Source organism: Bufo bufo, chromosome 10, assembly GCF_905171765.1.
Source record: "Bufo bufo chromosome 10, aBufBuf1.1, whole genome shotgun sequence".
Lineage (NCBI taxonomy): Eukaryota > Metazoa > Chordata > Amphibia > Anura > Bufonidae > Bufo > Bufo bufo.
The window spans coordinates 19,503,157-19,527,747 of record NC_053398.1 but is presented as its reverse complement, the minus strand read 5'-3'; the positions used below and the strand labels follow the sequence as shown (position 1 = coordinate 19,527,747).

The following is a 24,591-nucleotide window of genomic DNA, read 5'->3' as shown; positions in this document are numbered from 1 at the left end:
AAAGAAGCCACTTCTCTCCAAAAAAAAACATCAGGGACAGATTGATCTTCTGCAGAAAGTTTGGTGAATGGACTGCTGAGGACTGGGGCAAAGTCATATTCTCCGATGAAGCCTCTTTCCGATTGTTTGGGGCATCTGGAAAAAGGCTTGTCCGGAGAAGAAAAGGTGAGCGGCTACCATCAGTCCTGTGTCATGCCAACAGTAAAGCATCCTGAGACCATTCATGTGTGGGGTTGCTTCTCATCCAAGGGAGTGGGCTCACTCACAATTTTGCCCAAAAACACAGCCATGAATAAAGAATGGCACCAAAACACCCTCCAACAGCAACTTCTTCCAACAATCCAACAACAGTTTGGTGAAGAACAATGCATTTTCCAGCACGATGGAACACCGTGCCATAAGGCAAAAGTGATAACTAAGTGGCTCGGGGAACAAAACGTTGACATTTTGGGTCCATGGCCTGGAAACTCCCCAGATCTTAATCCCATTGAGAACTTGTGGTCAATCCTCAAGAGGCGGGTGGACAAACAAAAACCCACTAATTCTGACAAACTCCAAGAAGTGATTATGAAAGAATGGGTTGCTATCAGTCAGGAATTGGCCCAGAAGTTGATTGAGAGCATGCCCAGTCGCATTGCAGAGGTCCTGAAAAAGAAGGGCCAACACTGCAAATACTGACTCTTTGCATAAATGTCATGTAATTGTCGATAAAAGCCTTTGAAACGTATGAAGTGCATGTAATTATATTTCACTACATCACAGAAACAACTGAAACAAAGATCTAAAAGCAGTTTAGCAGCAAACTTTGTGAAAACTAATATTTGTGTCATTCTCAAAACTTTTGGCCACAACTGTACACACTAACTGAACATCCCTCCATGGCTCAACTAACTTACACCCAAATGCCATTTCACCTTGGGGATAGGACAATGATGGGTATTACTATCACTCCTGCTGCCCAACCAGCTCACACTTCCAGTCTCTCACCCTCAGCCATACAAACAGGCCTGAAACCCCTGTCCTCTTTTTACTCCAAACATCATGGTGGAAGTTCCATAGAAACTTCTCGCTGGTGTCCTGTGAATTTAGAACAATCAATCAGGGAGTCCATGAAAATTGCCTTGGCCAACCTTAAAACTAGGTCCTAGGACCTTATTATATGTAGCGCAGATAATCTTTGACCCCACTGTTGTATATATGGAGGATCTTGACAATTTTTGTAAAACAAGCAGAAACCCAGAACATCATCAGCAAAAAATCTGGTACTTGCATCTTTCTGCTACATACCAAAGGCTCACAAGTCTCACGACCTCTATTTTTTCTGGAATTTCTTCTCTTACTTGTAATCTGTCTCATTGTATATACCTTTTCCTCCGGAAACACATATAAGGTTTAAAATACTTTCCCAGGGACTCAGCCTCCTTGCCGTCTATCCTTTATGATTCATTATGGAAAGCCACTTGTCTGTGGTTCACCCTAGACATAACTGGTTTATACTCTAACATACCTCATGAAAAATGTATTACTTGCGTGGCACATTTTCTTGATAGGAATCCCTTTGTGCCCACAGCCCGGTAGGACTTTACCCTCCATAATATATATTTTATACTCTCACACAAGTTCTCATTTGAGGGTCTACAGGCAGACTCGAGGCACCGCCATGGGCACGTGGTTCGCCCCAAGATTTACATGTCTGTATGCGTGTCTCTTCAAAGAACTTTCTGTTACATTTTCTACCATTGAGTGACAATTTGAATTTTATTTGGAATGGTATTATCGAAGAAGCAATGAAGGACACAACCTAAGAACGATTGGCTTCATGTATTTACAGGCACACAGTCTAGCAATAAGATTGAATATCTGGTCCGGGTATTGTCACAAAAGACATTTTCTAAGAAGGTGGATAGCAAAAGCTATCTTGAATTCAGCAGCACATGTCATAAAAAATAAAGTGAACATGGGTATACAATCAGCTAGAGCGGCCAAGCAGACATCAAATGTAACTAACGGGAATTCCAAGCATAGTGTGTGGAGACAGACGGAAATGGCCCATAACTGGAAGTTTTCTGTATTTTTTTTTATATGACGCCTATCAAACAGACATCTCCGAATGTTCACAATAGATGACAGAAATGTGAGATGTTCTGGATTTTCAAGCTAAATACCTTAGCACCCTATGGGTTAAATGGAAGTCTAGAAATGAATCTCTGACAATGGCGCACATTTACTAATCCTCTAGATGGCGTAAGCTTAGACCGGCTGTCTAGACCTGCACCAGATTTATCACAGGGGCTGAAGCCGGATGTTAAATTTGGCGCATGGCCGACACTTTTCTCCGACTCTATACCAACTATTGGTTGGCTTGCTTTTAGACAGAGTTTTAGGCCAGAATTGCGGCACAATTCTGAAGCGTATCTAAGGCCCCCGCCGTTTCATGTGAAACTTCACCCCTTTCCATGTCGGAAAAAAAAAGTGTAGAAACCCTGGATGCACCACTTTTTAGACAGATTTTTGGTGCAGACACATTAGTGAATCTGGGCCAATCTGTTTCTGTTCCCAGAGGCGTTTTGCTTTTTTTTGATACATTGTTACTTTATACAAATAATAAAAATAAAATTCAAACATTTCTTGTATTTAATAAAGAGGACCTGTCCGCTCTCCTGACATGCCTGGTTTAATAGCTTCATGCATTCCCCATGTAATAACAATTCTGGATCATCTATACTTATGTCTGTATGTTGTGCCATTCCATTATTATTCCTGCTAGAAGTTATGAATGAATTGCCAGCAGTCTGCAGTAAGGGTACAGAGGGGTGTAACCAGTTGGGGGGGTGTACCTTCACAGACTCGCTGTATCCAATCAGTGCTGCCATTTTCAGACTGGGCAGGTACACACCCCCAACTTGTTACCTCCTCTTTGTACCCTTACTGCAGACTGCTAGTAGAAATAATAGAGGAACGGCACAACATACAGACATAAGACTAGAGGCTCCAGAATTATTATTACATGGGGAATGCATGAAGCTATTAAAACAGGCCTGTCAGGAGAGGGGACGGGTCCTCTTTAATTATCAATTACATTGTTTGCAAAACTGCATTTATCTCCTCCTTTTTATATTGGTTCGGCTACATAGAGATCTTGGTAGCACGACAGCTGCCCCCCCCCCCCCCCCCCCCCCCCCCAGGGTGCAGTGCAGCGGTGCTAGCATAGAAATCAATGGGGGTCACAGCACAAATTGCACGGTTGATGCAATCGTGAACCCAGAATCACATAAAAAAACAGCAGCGCTGGATTTTCTTTTGGTCGCAGTTGCGGCACATGTGTGACTTGCACTGCGATCCTTGGGCAGGACAACTGTTGCGTTACCAAGATCGCTGCGCAGCCGGACCCCGATGGCTCATACGTCCTACCGTCTTCATTCTTCGCGTTTGTTTTATGTACCCGGCCCTGACACTTTGTAGCTAAAACATCAGTAATGAGGAGCACTTAACTCTATTTATGTTGCTTCATCTCAAAGAATTGTTTTTGCTTTTATGACATTATTATAGACATTTTTTTTTATTTAGAAGAAAATGTATTTTTACCGTGAGACTTTTGTCTGAAAACAAGAACTTCACTTTATTGTATTTCCTGTTATTTGTGGTCAAAATTGTGTCTGTCTGTAGATCACAACTGACCCTTCTTTCTGCTGCGATGGCTACACCTCCGGCACTCCGGCTGCGGTAAAACTACAACTCCCAATATGCGCACTTGCCTGGCTGTTGTAATTTCACCACAGCTGGAGTGCCGGAGGTTATCCATCACTGTCCTAAAGCAAGAAGCCCCCTCCCCCGTGACACTGACATGACCTAGTACAGAGATCAGCAGCACCGGCGGCTGTTCAGAAACTACAACTCCCAGAATGCTTCATTCACTTCTGTGGGAGTAAGTAGAACAGCTGAGCGTGTTTGCATGCTGGGAGTTGTAGTTTCAGAGCAGCTGAAGGTTGCTGATCCCTGACCTAGTAGGTCATATTGATAAGGGTGGCCCCATTAGAACAACCACTTTAATACCACTATCACATACCAGCAGCAGCAGCCTACTTGTTGATGGTTTCCACACATCAACATATTTTGACATGCTAAAAAATATAAGTTGAAACAGCAAAAAAAAAAATAGAGGCAATGAACACATATCATACAGATGATAGAGCAAGGACCAGCAACCTTCGGCACTCCAGCTGCATGGAAACTACAACTCCCAGAATGCAAACATGCTCGTCTGTTCTTCTATGAATCAGGCATGCTCAACCTGCGGCCCTCCAGCTGTTGCAAAACTACAACTCCCAGCATGCCTGAACAGCCTACAGCTATCAGCCTTCGGCAGGGCATGGTGGGAGTTGTAGTTTTACAACAGCTGGAGGGCCGCAGGTTGAGCATGAAGCATTCTATGTGTATGAAGCATTCTGGGAGTTGTAGTTTCTGAACAGTCGGAGTGCTGGAGGTTGCTGATCCCTGTGAGAGAGGACGCATCTGACAACATATAATAAGTACAGCGCCATACTGGGAAAGTTCCTATTAACAAGATTCTTTTTGTGATGTGACCATAACAGGTGAGGACTACACTTTAATGCAGCGTTCCTCAACTTGTTGCAAGACTACAACTCCCAGCATGCACTGGCATACTGCAGCTGTTGGGGCATGATAGGGGTTGCATATTTTTTTTTAAATACAGCTGGTGGGCTATACATTGGGGAACACTGCTCTTGTCCATACCATAGACTGTAATAGGGGAGCTGTATCTAAAGTCAGACATGATGAGATCTGTGGGACTCCCACGCAGCCCCCCCCCCCCTGGAGTCCTGCAGGCTCACCTTCATGGCAGCAGTCTGGGCTCTCTGGGTCTTGTCCTGCGGCTGTGATGTCTCGGGGTCCCCTCCTGTCGTTGGGGGCGCTCATCTGCAGCTCGCTAAAGCATGTAAACACAGCCTGAGTGGAGGGCGGAAGTGACGTCACGCAGGGCCTGCAAAGCCAGGAGTAGGGACTGGAGGCGGCCATGTTGTGTGTGGCAGCAGAGCCTCTCCAGCACCAAGGACAGCGCTGAAGGATAGACTCCGCTTATCTCCTATGTATTTCTCTATATAAAGCCACCTTCAATGGACATGACTCAGTTCTATCATCTAACTGCTGTGCATACGTGTAAATACCACAACTCAGCTATTGAGACCCCAAGGAATACAAAGTGAATGTCAATCTTACCTCCATTCATATGTGACATCAGCATCTTTCTGAAATATGTTTTAAGTCTGTTTTATTTTGCAGCTTGTTACTTGGAAACCATCAGCAAGTAGGGTTATTCCTGTCCACAATAACTTTATTCTACCTATGCCTTGCCCGATAACAGGTATGACCAAGGTGTAATATATTAGTGGGAGATTGCTGGGGCGTCATGTCACTGGGTCACGTGACACATGGAGGGGACATATCACAACTGCGGCCAGTGACCTACGGCAATGATGTCGACACGCGGAGACCAGAGACCAAAGGAGATGGAACCCAGCAGTGGGGAGCAGGTGAGTATGCTTCCCTCTGCACGTCCGGTAATGTTGGGGGGCTCCACGATCCCCAAAGATGAAAAGCTCCTTTATGAATATCTGATTGGTGGGGGTCCAGCTGTCGGAAGGGGCCAAGGCACCCTTGCAAGCGCCGCAGCGTCTTCCTCAGCTCCATAGAAGTGAATGGGGCTCAGCTGCAATACCAAACACAGCCAAACTAGGCAATGTACCGCGCTGTGCTTGGTGGGCCGTGGCTCTCAGAAGACCGCCACCAATCAGATATTCGTGGCCTATATCCTAAGGACAGGTCATCGATATGTAAGTCTTGGAAAGCCCCTTTAAAGTTGGGATACATGATGTTGTCCTCTAAAATATGTTAATTTATGCCAAAGTATGTTTGCCTATGTCACCACATGGACTTCCATGATATATGGAAGTACCATAAACAATGGTGTAAAGATCTACACTACTACAGGCATTTAAAAAGGGTCCTTGTCATGCACGAGAAATGTAGACATTAGTGGGATACTTCAAGGATATGTTCCTCTAAGGTCCTGGCTGGCTGGTCTGCTGGTCCCGAACATTTCACATGCTGGCTTCTGGTTGGACGAGGGTCTAACCCACAGCGGTCTGCCCCGACTCCCCCAGTAACACGCGCATTTGGCCTCTGTGCACATAAACAGGCCCGCTTCCGCCATGAGGCGAGATGAGGCCTTGGCTCGGGCAGAGGTCTTCCTGCCTCTGAGGGAGGAGGCCGTTTACGGCGGGGGCACAGCTGCCTATGGTTCCTGTCCCCACTGTTCTGCCTCATAGGCCTCAGACTGCTAGGCCTGAGGCCTAGGAAGAAGTAGAACTATGCAGGCGGTCGCAATGACATCACCACGACCTCCTGCACCCTGCACTTGGGCACGGGAAGGGCGATGGCATGGTCGCGAACTCCTGCATCAGGACGCAGGCATTCATGGCTACGTCGTCATTGGCAATCCGCACTGAAATATGCAGGTGTTCGCAGGGAAATCTGTTCGGTCAATCTGCATCAATTGGTGTGGATTTTCATGCGGATTTAGGGCATTGAAGTGCATGGAGAAAATCTGGGCAGGAAAAATAAAATAAATTGACATGCTGCAGATTAAAAAAATCCGCACCATAATTCATGCGGGGAAAAAATCTGCATTGTGTGCATAAGAATTTCAAAGTCTCATAGAATATAATGTACATGACCTACGATGCGCACGCAAATCCGATCAGAAAATCCGCACGCAATCTTGATCGTGTGCATTTAGCCTAAAGTTCATAATACATGTGCGTACGGTCATGTCCTACAGCATTATCACCATTATTACGATTGGCTGTAGCCACATTATAAAGCCGGACTACGCAGGGTAGTCTGAAGCGATGAAGAAACATTGATATGCATGGGAACTGTATACACAAAACGGTAGAAGCTTTTAATGCTTAGTGACTACTTACCATTAAAAAAAGCAATTGAGGGGCCTTATTATTTAGCCCCCCCCCCTTCCCCGTGATAGGGGCTGCACAGAGAATCATGGCGACACAGGTTATGTCCCCTATTAGGCTCCATTCACACGTCCGCAAATGGGTCCGTATTCGCTCTGCAATTTTGCGGAACGGGTGCGGACCCATTCATTTTCTATGGGGACGGAATGGATGCGGACAGCACACAGTGTGCTGTCCGCAACCGCATTTGCGGATCGCGGCCCCGATCTTCAGGTCCGCAGCTCCGCAAAAGAAGAAACATGTCCTATTCTTGTCCGCAGCTTGCGGACAAGTATAGGCATTTCTATAGGGGTGCCTGGCGGGTGTGTTGCGGATCCGCAATTTGCGGGTCCGCAACACACCACGGACGTGTGAATGGAGCCTTGTAGCGACCGCTGTGTTTGGAAGTGTCAGCCGCATGTAATCACTGGGGCAGTGCCGTGGAATCTAAGTGGACAGTCCTGATTGCGACAACCAGTGACGGGGGTCAGTATTATGGCCACTTCTCCAGAAGCAGGGATCAGGCTCTCCAGTTCTGAAAACGCTGGGGCTACCAGTGGGAAAGCACTTTTTTGCCATTATAATTGCACATTAAGGATTCACCCTGAAAACATACATTTTATATATTATATTATATTATTACCAGGGAAGGATGCCACAAGTAAGAGGAAACAGTCAGCACCACTGGGAAATCATAATAGTAATTTTATTTCATATACGGTGACTTGATCTGTTCTCTTCCAGCCTCCAAACACGAAAATCCAGCGGGATCAGGACTGCTCTCTTGGCTCAGACCACTAGAAAGAACAAATCACTGCACTGGAAGAGCTGATCATTCTGTGTTTACATCAGTATCTGCCATCATTTCTTTAACTTGATAATATATAACGGCAACCTTAAAGGGGGATTCCAGTTCCAAAAAAGCATACGTTTTGTACAGAAACGTTGTACAGTTATAAAGTAATGAAGGTTCCTATTGACTGACAGCAAGAAGAGATATTGAAAACTGTGAAAAATTGATACAAAAAGTAACCCCCTTGAACGTCTCTGCTCTACGCTGACTTTGGCAACACAGTGATTTGCAGCAAGATCACACGATAAACTGGGATTGCAAAGTCACGACCACCTTAATGCAGACCCATCATCTCTCCTGACATGTCTGGTTTAAGAAAAGAATTGCATCCCCCTTAAAACAACAATTCTGAAGCATCTACTGCATTCTTATGATTCCGTCTTGTGCGTTTCCTGTATTATTCCTGCTAGAAGTTATGACTGAATTGCTAGCAGTCTGCAATGACTAATGAATAACCAAATTTGCCTTCTCAGAATGTGAATAAAATATAGATTTTATGCCACGATTATTTTTAGCTAATGTTCGGTCTTAACATCCGATCAGCGAGGGACAGACCACTGGGAACATAAAGGATAAATTAAAGAGGACCTGTCACCTCCACGGACATCTCTGTTTTAGTTACTAGTTACTTGCATTCCCCATGAAAAAACTATTTTGGAGCATCTATGCTTACGACTCCTCTATTATTCCTACCAAAAGTTACAAATTGATTGCTAGTAGTTTGCAATAAAGTTCTAGACGGGTGTTACCAGTTTGGGGTGTGTCCTTGTATTGCCTGGCACTATCCAATGAGTGCTGTCAGTTTCAGACTGTGCAGGAACAGCCCCCCCCCCCCCAAACTGGTAACACCCATCTGAACCTGCATTGCAAACTGGTGGCAATTCATTCATGACTTCTTCCAGAACTGCAAGTAGTTATTTAGGCGACTTTCCCACTGGCGTTTCTGGGTCCGCTTGTGAGATCTGTTCCCTCACAAGCGGCCCAAAACGGATCAGTTCAGCCCCAATGCATTCTGAATGGATAAGGATCCGCTCAGAATGCATCAGTTTGGCTCCGTTCCGCCTTCATTCCGCTCTGGAGGCAGACACCAAAACTCTGCTTGCAGCGGTTTGTGTCTGCCTGACAATGCGGAGCCTAACGGATCCGTCTATACTTACAATGTAAGTCAATGGGGACTGATCCGTTTTTCACTGACACAATATGGTGCAATTGAAAGCGGATCCGTCCCCTATTGACTTTCAATGCAAGTCAGGACGGATCTGTTTTGACTTGGCCTTTTTTTAAAAAGAATAATGCAAACGGATCCGTTCTGAAAGGATACAAGTGTTTGCATTATCGGTGTGGATCCGTCTGTGCAGATACCAGACGGATCCGCACCGAACGCAGATGTGAAAGTAGCCTAAAACAGACATAAATGTTTAGCAGGAATAATAGAGGAATGGCAGTGTAATGTAACTTATTAGCGGGCATCCCTTCCTCACCTTCCAGCAATCTGTACTAGCTCCACAAGATAAGGAAGCAGCCCGTGTGCCATCTGCATTTTTTTGGAGACCTATTGACTTCAATGGTTCCATGGTCCACATTTTGCGGATGATCCGCATGCTCTCCACATCTGTATGTCCATTCCGCAAAAAGATAGAGCATGTCCTATACTTGGCTGAAAAATGCAGACCACCGACCCACTGAAGTCAAAGGGTCCGCAAAAATTGCGGATACAGCAGGGACGGCATTCATATTTTTTGCAGATCCGCAATTTGAAGACCATAAAATACATAAGGTCATGTGCATGAGGCCTATATACTGTATATACTGTAGAGTGCATCCTGTGTAATCATTCGCAGAAGCCAATTGTGGCCCCATATTCTTGGCCCTTCGGTTTGGCTCAGACTTACCCCAAGTGTACTTGACTTGGAACCCAGTACTTTGCACTGATTTATCCGTGTGAAACTCTAGCAGCACCCAGTTCCCTGCAGATACCAGTGTCTCCATCTTCTTGGATCCACAAAACTTTGCTAAAATTGAGGAGTCATCTGAAGAACCATGCAGAATGGAGAGGTAATCATAGATACAGTTACGGGAAAGCTCCAGGGTAAAAGAGGTAAAGATGAGCTGCACCTATAGGGGGTGATATAGAGTCCAAACACGTCAATTCAATAAAGACTATATGGTCATGACATAATAGACAAACCTTCAAAATTTAAGGGCAACTCCAGCAGACATATGAAATCACCCCTAATTGCCCCTAGCCAGCTGTAACTTGCTTTCGAGAAAGGAATAATCCAGCTTTTGTCCACCATCTTCGTGGCAGAAATCATGATTGGCAGCAACTATGGTAACCATGTGCCATGATGCCTGGGCACCACACTGGGAGGGAGGTCTGGCCAGATCACATCTATCAGAAGCTATAGTACTGAAGATCATTCAAAACTGTCATCAAGATATTGAAGAAATACAGATCAACAAGAAAAGGCACAGGAGAGGCTGGAGACTGTGCTGTGGCCGCAGCCAGCACGTCACATGCAGAGAGGAAACTCCAGCCCCTGAGGACAGGGGCAGAGATGATTGGTTAGCAATAGCCTTACATCATATAGAGATAATCTGGAGGATACACAAGGCTATGATGCGCTGCCGTTGTCACCCAGTGCACTTGGATTGTTTCCATGCAGTAGCCCCCTATTTTTACAGAAGACCTGAAGGTGTGTACTGCAGCCCCTTTCATGCTCACCTTACACCCAAGAGGAGCCACAATGGACCATTTACAGTCCGTAGACGGAAAATACTTGGTGGGAAATCCTGGCGATGTCACTGTCCCATTTACAGCTGTGAATGTCCCACCACAAGACACTTGAAAGAGAAATATAATGACTTAAGAGACCACACATAGAAAAATGAAGACCTCCAATAAGACTGGCGTCCATAGCATGCTATATCTTCTACCTGTGTGGTATGAGGCTGAGAAACTTGTCTTCTGGTTGCTCCAAAATTCCACTAACATCAGGCTTCCAGTGGACACCACTGGTGGAGGCTCCGCCGTCCTACATGTTGTATTTAGAAGCACCCTAGAGGACTTGCTGGCTCCATCGTAAATGATCATGTAGTCAGTGGAGCAGGCTGGAGATGTACTGAAGATATGGAACTGCAAAATGACCTAAAAACATGGAAGGAAAACACATTTGATCAAATCTACCAGAATTTAAAGGGATTTTCTGGGAATTTAATACTGATGATCTATCCTCAGGATATTATCGGTGGGTGCCCAATTCCTGACACATCTGACGATCAGCTGGATCAGCTCCAGTGAGCGCCGCAGCCTCTTCCAGTGACATCACAGTAATTGGTCCCATATGCTAGGCGCAGCCCAGTTCTATTCAAATGAATGTGTCTGGACTGCAATGCCAAGCACCGCCACTATACAATGAGCGGCGCTGTACTTGGTAAGCTCAGCCTCTTCAAATAGGAGGTGCCCGGTGTCGGACTCCCACCGATCCTGAGGATAGGTCATCAATATTTTCCTCCCACAAAACCTTTTTAATATCATCATTTTATACCAATAGTTTTATGGTTCAATGATTAGATATTGACTATAGATATCTCAGAAGGACTAATCCCATGTTTCCATTGGTGTCCTGTCATATAGCATATATGCAAGGCCTATACATACTTAGGCTGGTCATATTTTAGGGTATGCTCACATGGTCTGGACCTATAATAACCACAGCTCCATTTATCGGAACCTAAAGAAGTCCATACACCATCAATGGCTGCCGACTGAACATTCCTTTGGCCAACAGCTATCTTTCCCGATTTTCCATGTGTTGTCAAAGGGGGAGTGAGGAGGAAGCCTCTGCCAGACACCTCCGGTGGCCAGGGGCAGACTGGGAACTTAAAGGGGTTGTGTCACTTCAGCAAATGGCATTTATCATGTAGATAAAGTTAATTTAAGACACTTACTAATGTATTGTGATTGTCCATGTTGCTTCCTTTGCTGGCTAGACTCATTTTTCCATCACATTATACACTGCTCGTTTCCACGGTTACGACCACCCTGCAATCCATCAGTAGTGGTCGTGCTTGTACACTATAGAAAAAAGTCTCAGCCACTCTGGTGGCCGGGACCATGGGAGCGCTCATAGGTTAGCGCTCTTTCCTATAGTGTGCAAGCACGGCCACCGCTGACAGATTACAGGGTGGTCGTAACCATGGAAACGAGCAGTGTATATGTGATGGAAAAATGAGTTTAGCCAGCAAAGGAAGCAACCTGGACAATCACAATACATTAGTAAGTGTCTTAAATTAACTTTATCTACATGATAAATGCCACCCCTTTAAAGTGGCTTTGGAAAAAAAGTTAAAGTAGCTGCATGTTGTGGGGGGGGGGTCCAGCAATATCATAGTGCTGCACAAAATATCGCCCCAACAGAACGAAATACCATAATGCAGCACAACATACTGCCTGGAAGCTGCCCATCTGTGGTAGCCAGCACCATACAGGAGAATAAATCTCTACATCCAGTGACGTCTCCTCTGATGTAGAAATTATCATTCCTCATCTTCTCTATTCAGCCCAGACTGCCATGACAACTTCTGAAGACAGCAAAGCAGTTGAATTCGGGACCGACCTGATACAAAGGTACCTCCCTTTTCTGGGAGCATCAGTTCTTTATATACCCCGGTTCAGCAGAAGGGCTTAGGCAGCCACCCGGGCATCAGACCGCTGGTAATCTTAGGGTCTATTGCCAGTCCAACACCGCTGGTGGCAGCTTATCTCCCAGAAGAACAAAATAATCAGATGTTGAGTCAGGAGATCCCCATACACATTAGATTGTTGGCTTGTCCTGCCGAAAACGACAGGTTCAGCCCACAATACTCCAATGGGTATGGCGACCATTACAGGTGGATTAGACGTTGTCCATAAAATACCTTGTTTGCAGGAACACGAATGAGCCAGACACAACCCGGTGTATTGAGAGGCGCAGAATCCGTGTATCCAGAATGAAAAGTGCCAGAGAGCTCACAGAGAATAAAACTACACATGTCTGTGATGGAAAAAAATACAAGAAAACAATAAAAGTACAGAAGTACAATGCAGGCCACCATGAGAAGGACTTTACTGCCATTCCCTATGATAACACTTCCTCCACTGTTCTCTTTTGTCATAGGAATACTGAGTCTGATAGAGACCGGTCAGAATGTAATAAGTCTCATATTCTTCACACCTAATCTCTGGGGATGCCTGGCAGTAAGTATTCAAGTTTTGCTGCAGCACCACCTCAGGCAATAAGAAGCATTGCATGTTGCCCATTAAAATCAATGGGCTGCCTGTATAAAGCACTGAAGTGCTAGGTCGATCTGTAAGAAAAGTTATGAAAAAACTGCGAATCGGCAATTTTTTTCTTTCCATCACGCCACTATATGGGATACGTTTATATTTTAATTATAGGGGGGGTTTCACATGTGGCATTTATATATAATAATAATTTTTATTTATAATGGGGAATGGGGGGTGATTTAAATGTGCATATTTTTTTTTAATATTTTTAAAAACTTTTTTTTACTTTTTTTTTTTTTACTTTTTGTTAGGTCACCAATTGGACCCCAACTTGCAATCCTCAGTTTGCAATTTGCATAGAGTAATGGAATTTGCTACGTAATTCTATTCAGAAATCACTATATTACAGTTCAGCGCTGCCACCTTCTGGCCTGAACTGTAATATACAAATAAGGAGCCTGGAAGCCTAGTACAGGTTCGGGCTCATTACTATGTAAGAACGCCTTCCCCGATCTCCGCCGGAGGAAGGCGTTCGTTTACCTGGAAGCATGCACTTTCAGGTTTTAGCCTGGTCCATGGCATCTGAGGGGTTAAATGTTCACGGTCGGCATTGCTGCCGATTGCGGACATTTGCCGCGGGTGTCCGCGTAGGCAACGGGCAGCTATGGCTCCACTCCGGAGCGGACGCCATCTTTAAAGACTCAACATGTCGGGAAGGGGTTAAAGAGGACCTGTCACCTCCCCTGACGTGTCTGTTAGTACCTCCTTGCATTCCCCATGTAATAACAATTCTGCAGCAGCTATTATTATCACTCTATGTCTTTCCTCTATTATTCCTACTAGAAATTACGAACAAATTACTAGTAGTCTGCAATAACGGTCCTGATGGGTGTTAGCTGTTGGGGCTGTGCCCCTGCACCGTCTGACACTGGCAGCATTAACTGGATTGTGTCAGACTGTGCAGGGACACGCAAACAGACATGTCAGGAAAGGGGACGGGTCTTCTTTAAATTATGCTGTTATGTAATAAAAAGATATAATTATAATTCCCTCACCGCACCGATACAAACGATTTATCTTCACGAGGTCCAGGCTGCTCAGTCCATATCTCTGCCCTATAGTGACAGTGGCGTCAGGCTTTGGCACTATTGTGGGTTGTCCGAGGACGCTGGTGAAGGCATATCTAACCAGATGAAAGCAATGTATGAGAATATTATCCTGTAATTATAATAATTATCTTATCAGCTGTTCAACAAATGGTTAATGGTAAGACTGTCTATATAGCTCATTGCAACCAATCAGAGCTCAGCGTTCATTTCTCAAACTGCCCTGGAAAAATGAAAGCTGAGCTCTGATTGGTTGCTATGGGCAACAAAGATTGTTTTCCTATTAGAAAGGCTTGATAGATCGTGCCTAATGTGGAGAAACTGCACATAGCAACCAATCAGATTGCAGCTTTCATTTCTCAAAACAGCTTGGAAAAATAACAGCTTGAATCTGATTGGTCAGTATGCACAACTGCATCATATAGCGCCCTAATGTCAATCAGCACCCAGTGTACAGTATGTACATATATGTATACATCAGCTGGACTGACAAGGCCCTGAGCTGTCCTCATGTAAGTATAAAACATAAGCAAAAAAAGCACTTTTTTAGGTGTTAGGTTTCTTTTTTTTGTCATTTTTATTGATCTGTTCGGTATATAATAGCAGTATATCAGGTTACAGTATATAATCAAACAGTTTTAATTTGAAGCTAAACATGTTTAGTTCACTTACCTTCCATAGTGCATCACGGACATGTAATCATAAGGCAAGGCCAGGTTATTGGTTTCTGGCTGGAACTTCTCAAAATTACTTTTGTAGGCTGCATATGTAGAGATGTCAAGTATAATTATAAAAGGGGAGTCACTGTGTACATACATTACTTATCCTGTACTGATCCTGAGTTACATCCTGTATTATACTCCAGAGCTGCGTTCACTATTCTGCTGGTGCAGTCACTGTGTACATACATTACTTATCCTGTACTGATCCTGAGTTACATCCTGTATTATTGTCACGACTGTGACTGATCCAGACAGGTCTGGGAGGAGAAGGTCGCAGCGACTTGCTACTCGCGATAGCTTGTGAGTTTGCTCCGTGGTTCAGGGTATGTCATCTGGGTTTTGCCTTGTGAACCTTTTTGTCCTGACTGGGAGTTTGTAGGCATCCTCCTCAGGTGAGTCCTGTCTGCCACTCCCAGCTACTATATTAGTTTCACTTTCACTTTCAGTCATTGCCAGATATAGTCCTTACTACCAGTGCTACTCTGACCTTTGAAGGAGATCGTTTGATGGTGTTGCTGTGGAGCTCTTGTCCGGCGTGGACTGTCGTGTTTGGGATCGCCTTCTCTGCTCGTGACTGGATAAGTCTATCACTGCCATAGATTGTTTGTTGCTGTCTTCCCCTGTTGTTTTCCTAGACGTGAGTGATGGTGACTAGCGCTCCCATCGGCCTTTCCTCAGTCCAGTCTAGTTAGGGCGACTGAGGGTTTTAGGTATCCTGCTCGCCGCACGGGTTCACACCCCGTCTAGGGTATCAGGGCAGACAGGTGCCAGCTGAGGGTTAGTCAGGGGTGGCCATTCTATTTCCCATCCATAGATAAGGGTCCCCCTTCCCCTCCGTCTGGTGCGACACGACCGCTGCTGGGATAGCGGTCGTGACAATTATACTCCAGAGCTGCACTCACTATTCTGCTGGTGGAGTCACTGTGTACATACATTACATTACTTATCCTGTACTGATCATGAGTTACATCCTGTATTATACTCCAGAGCTGCACTCACTATTCTGCTGGTGCAGTCCCTGTGTACATACATTACATTACTTATCCTGTACTGATCATGAGTTACATCCAGTATTATACTCCAGAGCTGCACTCACTATTCTGCTGGTGGAGTCACAGTGTACATACATTACTTATCCTGTACTGATCCTGAGTTACCTCCTGTATTATACTCCAGAGCTGCACTCACTATTCTGTTGGTGCAATCATTGTGTACATACATTACATTACTTATCCTGTACTGATCCTGAGTTATATCCTGTATTATACTCCAGAGCTGCACTCACTATTCTGCTGATGGAGTCACTATGTACATACATTACTTATCCTGTACTGATCCTAAGTTACATCCTATATTGTGCTCCAGAGCTGCACTCACTATTCTGCTGGTGCAGTCCAATTTACCGTCTGATATATATTTCCAGTTTATGTCCACATAGGCGTCACGGTCATTCCTCGTGTGCTCATGGACAAATCCCAGGACGTGGTTGAGTTCATGTTGAACAATCCCCTTCGATACACAGCCAGGGTTGAGTAAAGAGAGATCCTGAGGCCCTCCAATCCTGCCCAGATAAGACCAGCATCTGAAGGAGCACCCGTATCGTCAGTGGACTTTCTGCCTATCTATAGATAGAAAAAAAATCTAAAGAGAAATGGAAAGAAAGAGAGAGAGAACTAAGGAGAGAATGGTGAAGAAGGAGGAGATCTAGAGCAGGAAATATAGAAACTTAAAGGACCTGCTTAGACCCACAAAAATACTCAACACAAACAAGATTTGGTGGAATAAGGTAGAAGCTATTTTTATTCTTTTAAAAAATATTCTATATATTTTTGGAAGTCACCTGACCTATCACAAAGTATTGCCATTATCTAAGGCACACTTGCTCGCAGCTCTTCAATACCTGTCACCTTCTGCATGATGAAGCAGACCAGGCAGGTTCATCTTGGACCCAACTGGCCCACCTGGAGTACCAACCTGTCCTTCTAACTACCCCATTGGCTACCCAAACCATAACTGTGGACCTGTCCTCCTATGAAGGCATGGAGCTATTATCTGCACCCCCACAAAGAAGCAAAAATAGGATTATCCCAAAATAATTTTTCAATGATTTCCAGCTCCAATTCCTGCCACCCATATCCTAACTTTCTCCGACCCCATTGTTTCTTTAAAGGGCACCTGTCAGCAGTTTTGTACCTATGACACTGGCTGACCTGTTACATATGCACTTGGCAGCTGAAGACATCTGTGTTGGTTCCATGTTCATATGTGCCCGCATTGCTGAGAAACATGATGTTTTAATATATGCAAATGAGCCTCTCAGAGCAACGGGGGCGTTGCCATTACACCTAGAGCCTCTGTTCTCTCTGCAACTGCTGTGCCCTCTGCACTTTGATTGACATTTACACTGCCACTGAGAGGGAGCAGCAGTTGCAGAGAGAGCAGAGCCTCTAGGTGTAATGGTAACGCCCCCGTTGCTCCTAGAGCCTAATTTGCATATATTAAAACATCAGTTTTTCTCAGCAATGCGGGCACATATGAACATGGGACCAACACAGATGTCTTGAGCTGCCAAGTGCACATGCAACAGGTCAGCCGGTGTCATAGGTACAAAACTGCTGACAGGTGCCCTTTAATAACCCCCAAGCATCCGGAAACCACATGCCTTCCGCCCCTTTGGATATGTGACCATTGGCTCTACTATAAGTGCTCCTTGCCGGCATCCACTCCTTAATTTTAAAACTTAACCTTGTTTCCTGTAGGTAAAGTATGAGTTTTCAAAAAGAATCAATGATGGAAGGATCAGCCTCAGGGTTGCCAACCAGAATTTTTCTTTTTTCTGGACAACTTATCCCAAAATCACGGTCAGCCTACATTTTTTTTATGGACAAATTGGAAAACCATCAAAAATTATAGAGATTATAAGTAATCCGGGTCTATTGCTCAATATATAGATAAGAACTCATTACCAGCATTTACTGTGAGCTGTAAAATGATGATAATTATCACCAAAATAATTTAAGTCTAGTACCACCAGCCTAAAAAAAATAAAAAAAAATCACGGACGCATCTATTTTTTTTTTTATGGACACAGGAAAAAGTCACCTATTTTTATGGACTATCCAGAAATTTCTGGACGGTTGGCAACCCTGATCAGCCTCATGGAAGAGGACAGTAAAAGGGTCACAGAGACAGAGGAATGGGACATATTCCCATTATACGTAAAGGCACAAAGATCATATAGCAGAAGTCATTTTAGAAATCTATTGGTGTTATTTCTCATAGTCAGCAATGTAATAGGAAAACATATAAATGTACTGTACACAGGCTGCATATCGTTATATAAATCTATCCATGTAAGGAAATATGGATTAGTATAGGCCAGGGATGCCCAACCTGCGGCCCTCCAGCTGTTGTAAAACTACAACTCCCACCATGCCCTGCTGTAGGCTGATAGATGTTGGCTGTCTGGGAATGATGGGAGTTGTCGTTTTACAACAGCTGGAGGGCCGCAGGTTGAGCATGCCTGGTATAGGCCCATGCTTGTGTTATATCTGACTCCTAGATGAGAGGAGCATGTCCTGCAGACCGATAACACACTCACCCATCCACTGAGCGTATCTGGATATAATCTGTCTCTGTTTTCCTTTCCACAAAACGAATGCACGTTAAGGAGGAATATTCCCGAATGGCTGAGTGGATAACGGCAGAGTCAGCGGAGGCTGAAAGAAGGGCAATAGAAAATAACATGTTTTCTACCTACAGGACATTTGGAAAGTCTTCAGACCCTTTCACTTTTTTCTCATTTTGTTATGTTGCAACTTGTGCTAAAATAAAAAGAAAATCAAGTTTTCCACATCAATCGGCACTCAATACCTCATAATGAGAGTGAAAACAGAATTTTAGAAATTTTAGAAAAATTGGTAAAAAGTTAAAAACTTAAAATTTCACATGGACGTATGTTTTCAGACCCTTGACATTTAGATCTGGAGCCTCTCATTTCTCTTGATCATCTTCGAGCCGTTTCTGCACTTTTTTTGGACATGGTTTGGAAAGACACAGCCCTTTCTATATAAGGTCTCACAGCTGACAATACATATCAGAGCAAAAACCAAGCCATGAGCCATGAGTGGCCTCCATCATTCTTAAATGAAAGAAGTTTGGCGCAACCAGGCCTCTTCCTAGAGCTGGCCACCCCACCAAACTAATCAAAAAAGTAATCGAGGGAGAAGGTCAATAGTAAAGGTGACCATGAACCCAATGGTCAATCTGGCTAAGCTCCAAAGATCCTGTGTGGAGATGGCAGGAACTTCAGGAAGGTCAACCATCACTGCAGCCTCCACCAATCTGGGCTTTTTTCAGTAAAAGGCACACGAAAATTTGCAAAAAAGCCCCTAAAGGACTCTCAGACTGTGAGAAACAGATGAAACCTGATGAAACCAATATCAAACTTTTTCACCTCAATTCTAAGCATCATGTCTAGATGAAGCCAGGCACTAATCATCAATGCCCAATACCATACCTACAGTGAAGCATGGTGTCGGCAGCATCCTGGTGTGGGGGTGTTTTTCAGCGGCTGGGACAGGGAGAGTGGTCAGGGTTGAGGGAAAGCTGATTGGAGCAAAGTAAAGGTATTCTTAATAAAAACCTGATTGAAAGTGCTCCAGACCTCAGACTGGACCAAAGGTTTACCTTCCAACAAGACAGTGACCCTAAGCACACGGCCAAGACAACACAGGAGGGACTTAGGGACAACTCTGTGAATGTCCTTGAGTGGCCCATCTGGGGTCCTGATGTGAACCCAATCCAACTTTTTTAAAGAGATCTAAAAAAGGCTGTCCACCGACGGTCCCCATCCAACCTGACAGAGCTTGAGAGGATCTGCAGAGAAGAATGGTAGAAAATCCCCAAATCCAGGTGTGACTGGAGGCTGGAATCACTGCCAAAAGGGCTTTAACTAAGTCCCGGGTAAAGGGGGCTGAAGACTTATGTCAATGTGAGATTTTTGTTTTTAATTTTTAATAAATTAGCAAAGATTTTGAAACAGTCTGTTCTCACATTGGCATTATGGGGACTGAGTGCAGAATGATGGGGAAAGACAGAAAACAAACTCTATCTAGCATTTGGCAAGAGGGAGATTACTAAGTGTGATGCTGAATTTTTCAGGACATGGAAATGCCCTTTTTTTCTTAGGCTAAATCTCTTTCCCAAAAGGTTCTGCCCCTTGTCGTGATGTGTCACGCCCATTGAGAGCACGTATGGGCGCCGCGGATGTGTCTAATGAGGCATCTTCCTGGCACCACATACAGTTAGAGCTCACCGAGGGTTGATTAACAGGAGAAAGCAGCTCTCCATGAGCTGTGCAGAAGATTCGCCAGCTCTTCTGGGAGTCCATGAGGAGAGAGAAGCCAACATATGTCCATACCCCCATTCAAAGGGCAATGCTGCCACCTTCTCCATAGCTCTATATAGTCTCACCAGAAATGTACTTCCCATTGAATATTATTAGATCTTGACTTACAGTAATCAGAAGACAATGTGTAGGGAACAATGACCACACCAGAGCTGGATTTTGGCCAGAAGCAGGCTTGCCCTGGGCAGCTCAGGGCACTGCGGCTGAGTCGTATAGCTATGTCTCCATAATGGATCATCTTCTTGGTGCCTGTATATTACAAAACAAGGCTAATTATAAGTACAGTAAAGATAGTCTATCATCATAGATGAAGTCAGCTTCAAGTTATGAAGAACAAGCAAAGAAGTAGGCAGGTTCCATTTGTGAGTTTTATACCAGTTCTAATCTTGTAGTGGGTTTTGAAAGCTTTTTTGCTGTTTGGTTTATTGTTATTACCTTTGTTCTGTTGGGCAATTATACTGAAGATGTCTTCTTCCATCTCCTCAGCTCCTGCAAAAACAAATCCGTCATGAAATCTGTATCTCTGATCAAACCAAGCAGGTTATTAGACGTGGAACAGTCAGAAGAAGAAGAAAATCCCTTTATTGTTCCTCAGTGGGGACATTTTGGCAGCAGCAATCACATTCACAACAGGAGCAAAAATAAGAGTAATTAGAAATTAAAGAGTAAAATACAAGAAAAACATAACACAGAATTTACTTTTAAAAAATTCACTACTGGGTTTCTGGGAACAGTGGTGGTTATAAATCCTGACCGCTGCTGGGAGGAAGGACCTCCGATAACGTTCCTTCGCGCACCTAGGATGCAGCAGTCTCCAGCTCCACAACAGCTTCGTGCATGGGGTGGGAGACATTCTCTAACAGTGATGTCAATGGTTAGTGACAACTTCCATCTGGAGAGCAGAAAAACATGATGGATCGGAGAATTAAGATCTTAGTGGTGATTCTTAACAAACCTCTTCGGGGCTCACATAATGATAGGTCAGCAGAATGCTAGGCTTGCTCTAACTTTTTAACAGGGCTGGACTCACCACTTGGGTATTGGGGCCCATGGCAGAGTCAGAGGTGGACTTTGAAGTTCCTGGGCCATGATTTACCAAGTTCTACCAACTATTATGTTTTAGTTATAATACCACTGCCCTCCAATGTGGAGCCATTGGACCCCCTTAGACCCTAAGGCCCAGAAGTGATTGCAGCCTTTATTGTCACACTCCTAAAAGTGTATTCACTTAACATGTTGGAAGCAGAAACCTCCATTGACTGTGTAGTGGCGGTGTCCGCGAATTGCAGCTGAGCTCCCATTCACTTGAAAAGGAGAAACGTTTTTTTTATGCCCCCACATTGTAATTATTCCTCCTTTGTGCTAGCACATAGTAATGTTCACCCTGTGCCCCTTCACTGTAGTAATGCCTGTATGTGCCCATTCACAATAGTAATGCCCACACTGTGCCCCTTCACTGTAGTAATGCCCGTATGTGCCCATTCACTGTAGTAATGCCCATGCTGTGCCCCTCATGGTAGTAATGCCCATAAGGGCCCCTTCATAGTAGTTATGCCCATGTTGTGCCCCTTCACAGTAGATATGCCAAGATATATGCTACCTCAGAGTAGTTATGCTGAGATGTGCCCCCTCAGAGAAGTTATGCCCACATGTGCCCCACTTCATAGTAGTTATACCCAGATGTGCCCTCCTTTATAGTAGTTATGCCCAGATGTGCCCCCTCAGAGTAGTTATGACAAGATATGTGCCCCCTTCACAGTAGATATGCTAAGATGTGCCCCCTCAAAGTAGTTATGCCCACGTGTCCCCTTCACAGGAAATAAAGAAACAAACAGTAAATACTCACCTGGTTCCTCTGATGCTCCCCTCTCAGATGCCGGTGCTCCTCAGCAGCAGCAGGATACGGTCACACATCACGCTTGCTGTGTAGGGGCTGTGATTTCTCCGTTCCTCCTCCACAGCCAGCAGCGGGATGTGTGACCGCACTGCTTCACTATTACATTCAGCTGAGAGTGGGACATACCTCAGCCGTTCCGGGACAGCGGGACAGCCACCGAAATCCTGGACTGTCCCGCTGGATTCAGGACGGTTGGGAGTCATGCATAATGGTACGTTTCTGAGTCTTAAAGGGGTTATCCGAGTTATTTTTTTGTTCTTTCTATGTTCCTAACTGGGCAAATATAACAGCTTTCCAATTAACTCACTTTATCTCCAGTGGCTGGTTTCTCAGATTTCACTGAGGGTCACATGACCTGTGATGTCAGCTTCTCTCCCTGCTCTGATAAAGGTCGTTTACAAGCCTGTAAACGAGACGTCACTGTGCTGGCCACGCCCCCCTTCACTGCCGTCTTCTCTCTCTCCTAACCCCTTCAGCTGCACACACTGGGTATCTGCAGCAGTGACTATTCTGGGCACAGGAGCTGACAGACTAGAGAAAGCATTGCACAAGAAGGTAGGGGGAAGATCCTGTGTGTATTAGCAGTGTCATTATACAGCTGGGACTTGTAGTTCTACACTTACAACATGCTGCTGAGTCTCCCAGCAGGCAGACATGTCACTCAGGGCAGCTCTTGTATCCACTCCCTTAGCAGTGCAGGGGGAGGGACAGAGGTTGTTTTTATTGCATGTAAACAAAGGGCCAGAAAAGAACCAGGGAAATGAGGAAATATATATATATTTTTTTTTTGCATAAAACTTGCTTAGCTTAGTTATATTGCTGCCCATCAAATTTTCTGTGCTATATATATTTTTTTCATAACTCGGACAACCCCTTTAATCACCCATTTGCAGTGATGTACTAAAGTGGCTCTGAGGCTTCAGGGGTTAATGACCAGAACAAATCTTTTACATTATTTTGGGTGCTGAATGGCAATTTTATTTGCCAGTTATTTGGGAACTGACTGGGACTCTCATTGGGCACACATGAAGCTGCAGGCATAATATGAGACTTACCATTTTGGTTGTCCACTCCGACCCCGTTCTGTAAAAGAGGAAAATAAAAAATGCACATTACAGAATAGCGTTTGCTTGTGTTTTTACAAAGGGAACTTTCACCCAATTCACCACGGACCACAACGGAATTCGGAATCCATATCAGGATTCTCCGCTAACCGGAAGCCGAACTTTAGACGCCGAACTTAAAACAGAAGTTCGCTCAACACTAATGACAACCCATTTCTGCCTAAACAGTGCTTGGAGTTTTTCACAATTTCTGTGTTTTTGTTTGTTCATCTGCTTTTTGAGGGTTCACCACAGGTTCTCAATGGGATTGAGATCTGGGGAGTTTCCTGGCCATGGACCCAAAATGTCAATGTTTCATTGACCGAGCCACTTAGTTATCACTTTTGCTTTGTGGCTTGGTGTCCATCATGTTGAAAAAAGCATTGTTCATCACCAAGTTGTACCTGGATCATTGGGAGAAGTTGCTTTAGTAGGATGTTCTTATGCCTGCTGCCATTTTTGAGCAAACTCTGCCCTGATGGTGACCCGATCCCATAGCTGAATCCTCTTTAGGAGACTACCATGGCACTTGCTGGACATTCTTGGCCTGAAGCTTTCACAGCAATTAAACCTTTATCTTTGAATTTCTTGATGGTTAATTTAGGCGCAATCTTACAAGCAGCAAAGTCCTTGCCTTTGAAACCCTTTTGATGCAAAGCAATGATGACTGTACACATTTCCTTGGAGATAACGATAGTTAACAGAAGAATACAATGATTTCAAGCACCCTCCTTCCCTATAAAGAAACCAGTCAGCTCTTCTAAGTCTACTTTCACACTGGCGTTTTGGCTTTCCGTTTGTGAGATCCGTTCAGGGCTCTCAACAAGCGGTCCAAAACGGATCAGTTTGCATTCTAATGCATTCTGAATGGAAAAAGATCCGCTCAGAATGCATCAGTTTGCATCAGTTCCGTCTCCAATTCCGCTTTTTGGAAACTGAGCCAAACGGATCCATCCTGGCACACAATGTACGGTAAGTCAATGGGGACGGATCCGTTTTCACTGATACAATCTGGCACAATAGAAAACGGTTCCGTCTCCCATTGACTTTCAATAGTGTTCAAGACGGATCCGTCTTGGCTATGTTACAGATAATACAAACTGATCTGAACGTTCTGAACGGATGCAGATGGTTGTAGTATCTGAACGGATCCCTCCATGACAGATCCGCACAAAACGCAAGTGTGAAATTCAATTCACA

The 24,591-nt window shown here is 44.5% G+C and overlaps 2 protein-coding genes across 2 annotated transcripts in view; both read right to left on the bottom strand.

Moving 5' to 3' along the window:
- The window catches only part of LOC120981034 (transmembrane protein 263-like), a 150,767-nt gene extending 145,788 nt beyond the window's left edge, over positions 1–4,979 (bottom strand). The window contains exon 1 of the mRNA XM_040410493.1: positions 4,854–4,979. Coding sequence (XP_040266427.1) covers positions 4,854–4,859 — 6 coding nt within the window. The 5' untranslated portion in view covers positions 4,860–4,979. The remainder of the gene's footprint in view (positions 1–4,853) is intronic.
- A 1,915-nt stretch (positions 4,980–6,894) lies between these two features.
- LOC120980000 (astacin-like metalloendopeptidase) lies at positions 6,895–20,632 on the bottom strand. The gene is made up of 10 exons (XM_040408865.1): positions 20,500–20,632; positions 18,583–18,700; positions 16,385–16,563; positions 14,932–15,019; positions 14,209–14,336; positions 12,805–12,920; positions 10,822–11,032; positions 10,610–10,728; positions 9,777–9,999; positions 6,895–6,956 (listed from the first exon to the last, which is right to left on the bottom strand). The coding sequence occupies exons 1-10, from the start codon at positions 20,627–20,629 to the stop codon at positions 6,895–6,897; spliced, it is 1,374 nt and encodes a 457-aa protein (XP_040264799.1). The 5' UTR covers positions 20,630–20,632.
- Between the last annotated feature and the right edge of the window lie 3,959 nt (positions 20,633–24,591).

Excerpts from the sequence above, each read along its gene's own strand:
- LOC120980000 (XM_040408865.1), bottom strand. The coding sequence starts at position 20,629 with ATGATCCATTATGGAGACATAGCTATACGACTCAGCCGCAGTGCCCTG. Across the intron at positions 15,020-16,384 it reads CTGGAAATATATATCAGACG|CCTACAAAAGTAATTTTGAG; the intron begins GTAAATTGGACT and ends CTACATATGCAG. Across the intron at positions 11,033-12,804 it reads TTCGTGTTCCTGCAAACAAG|GTCATTTTGCAGTTCCATAT; the intron begins GTATTTTATGGA and ends CCATGTTTTTAG.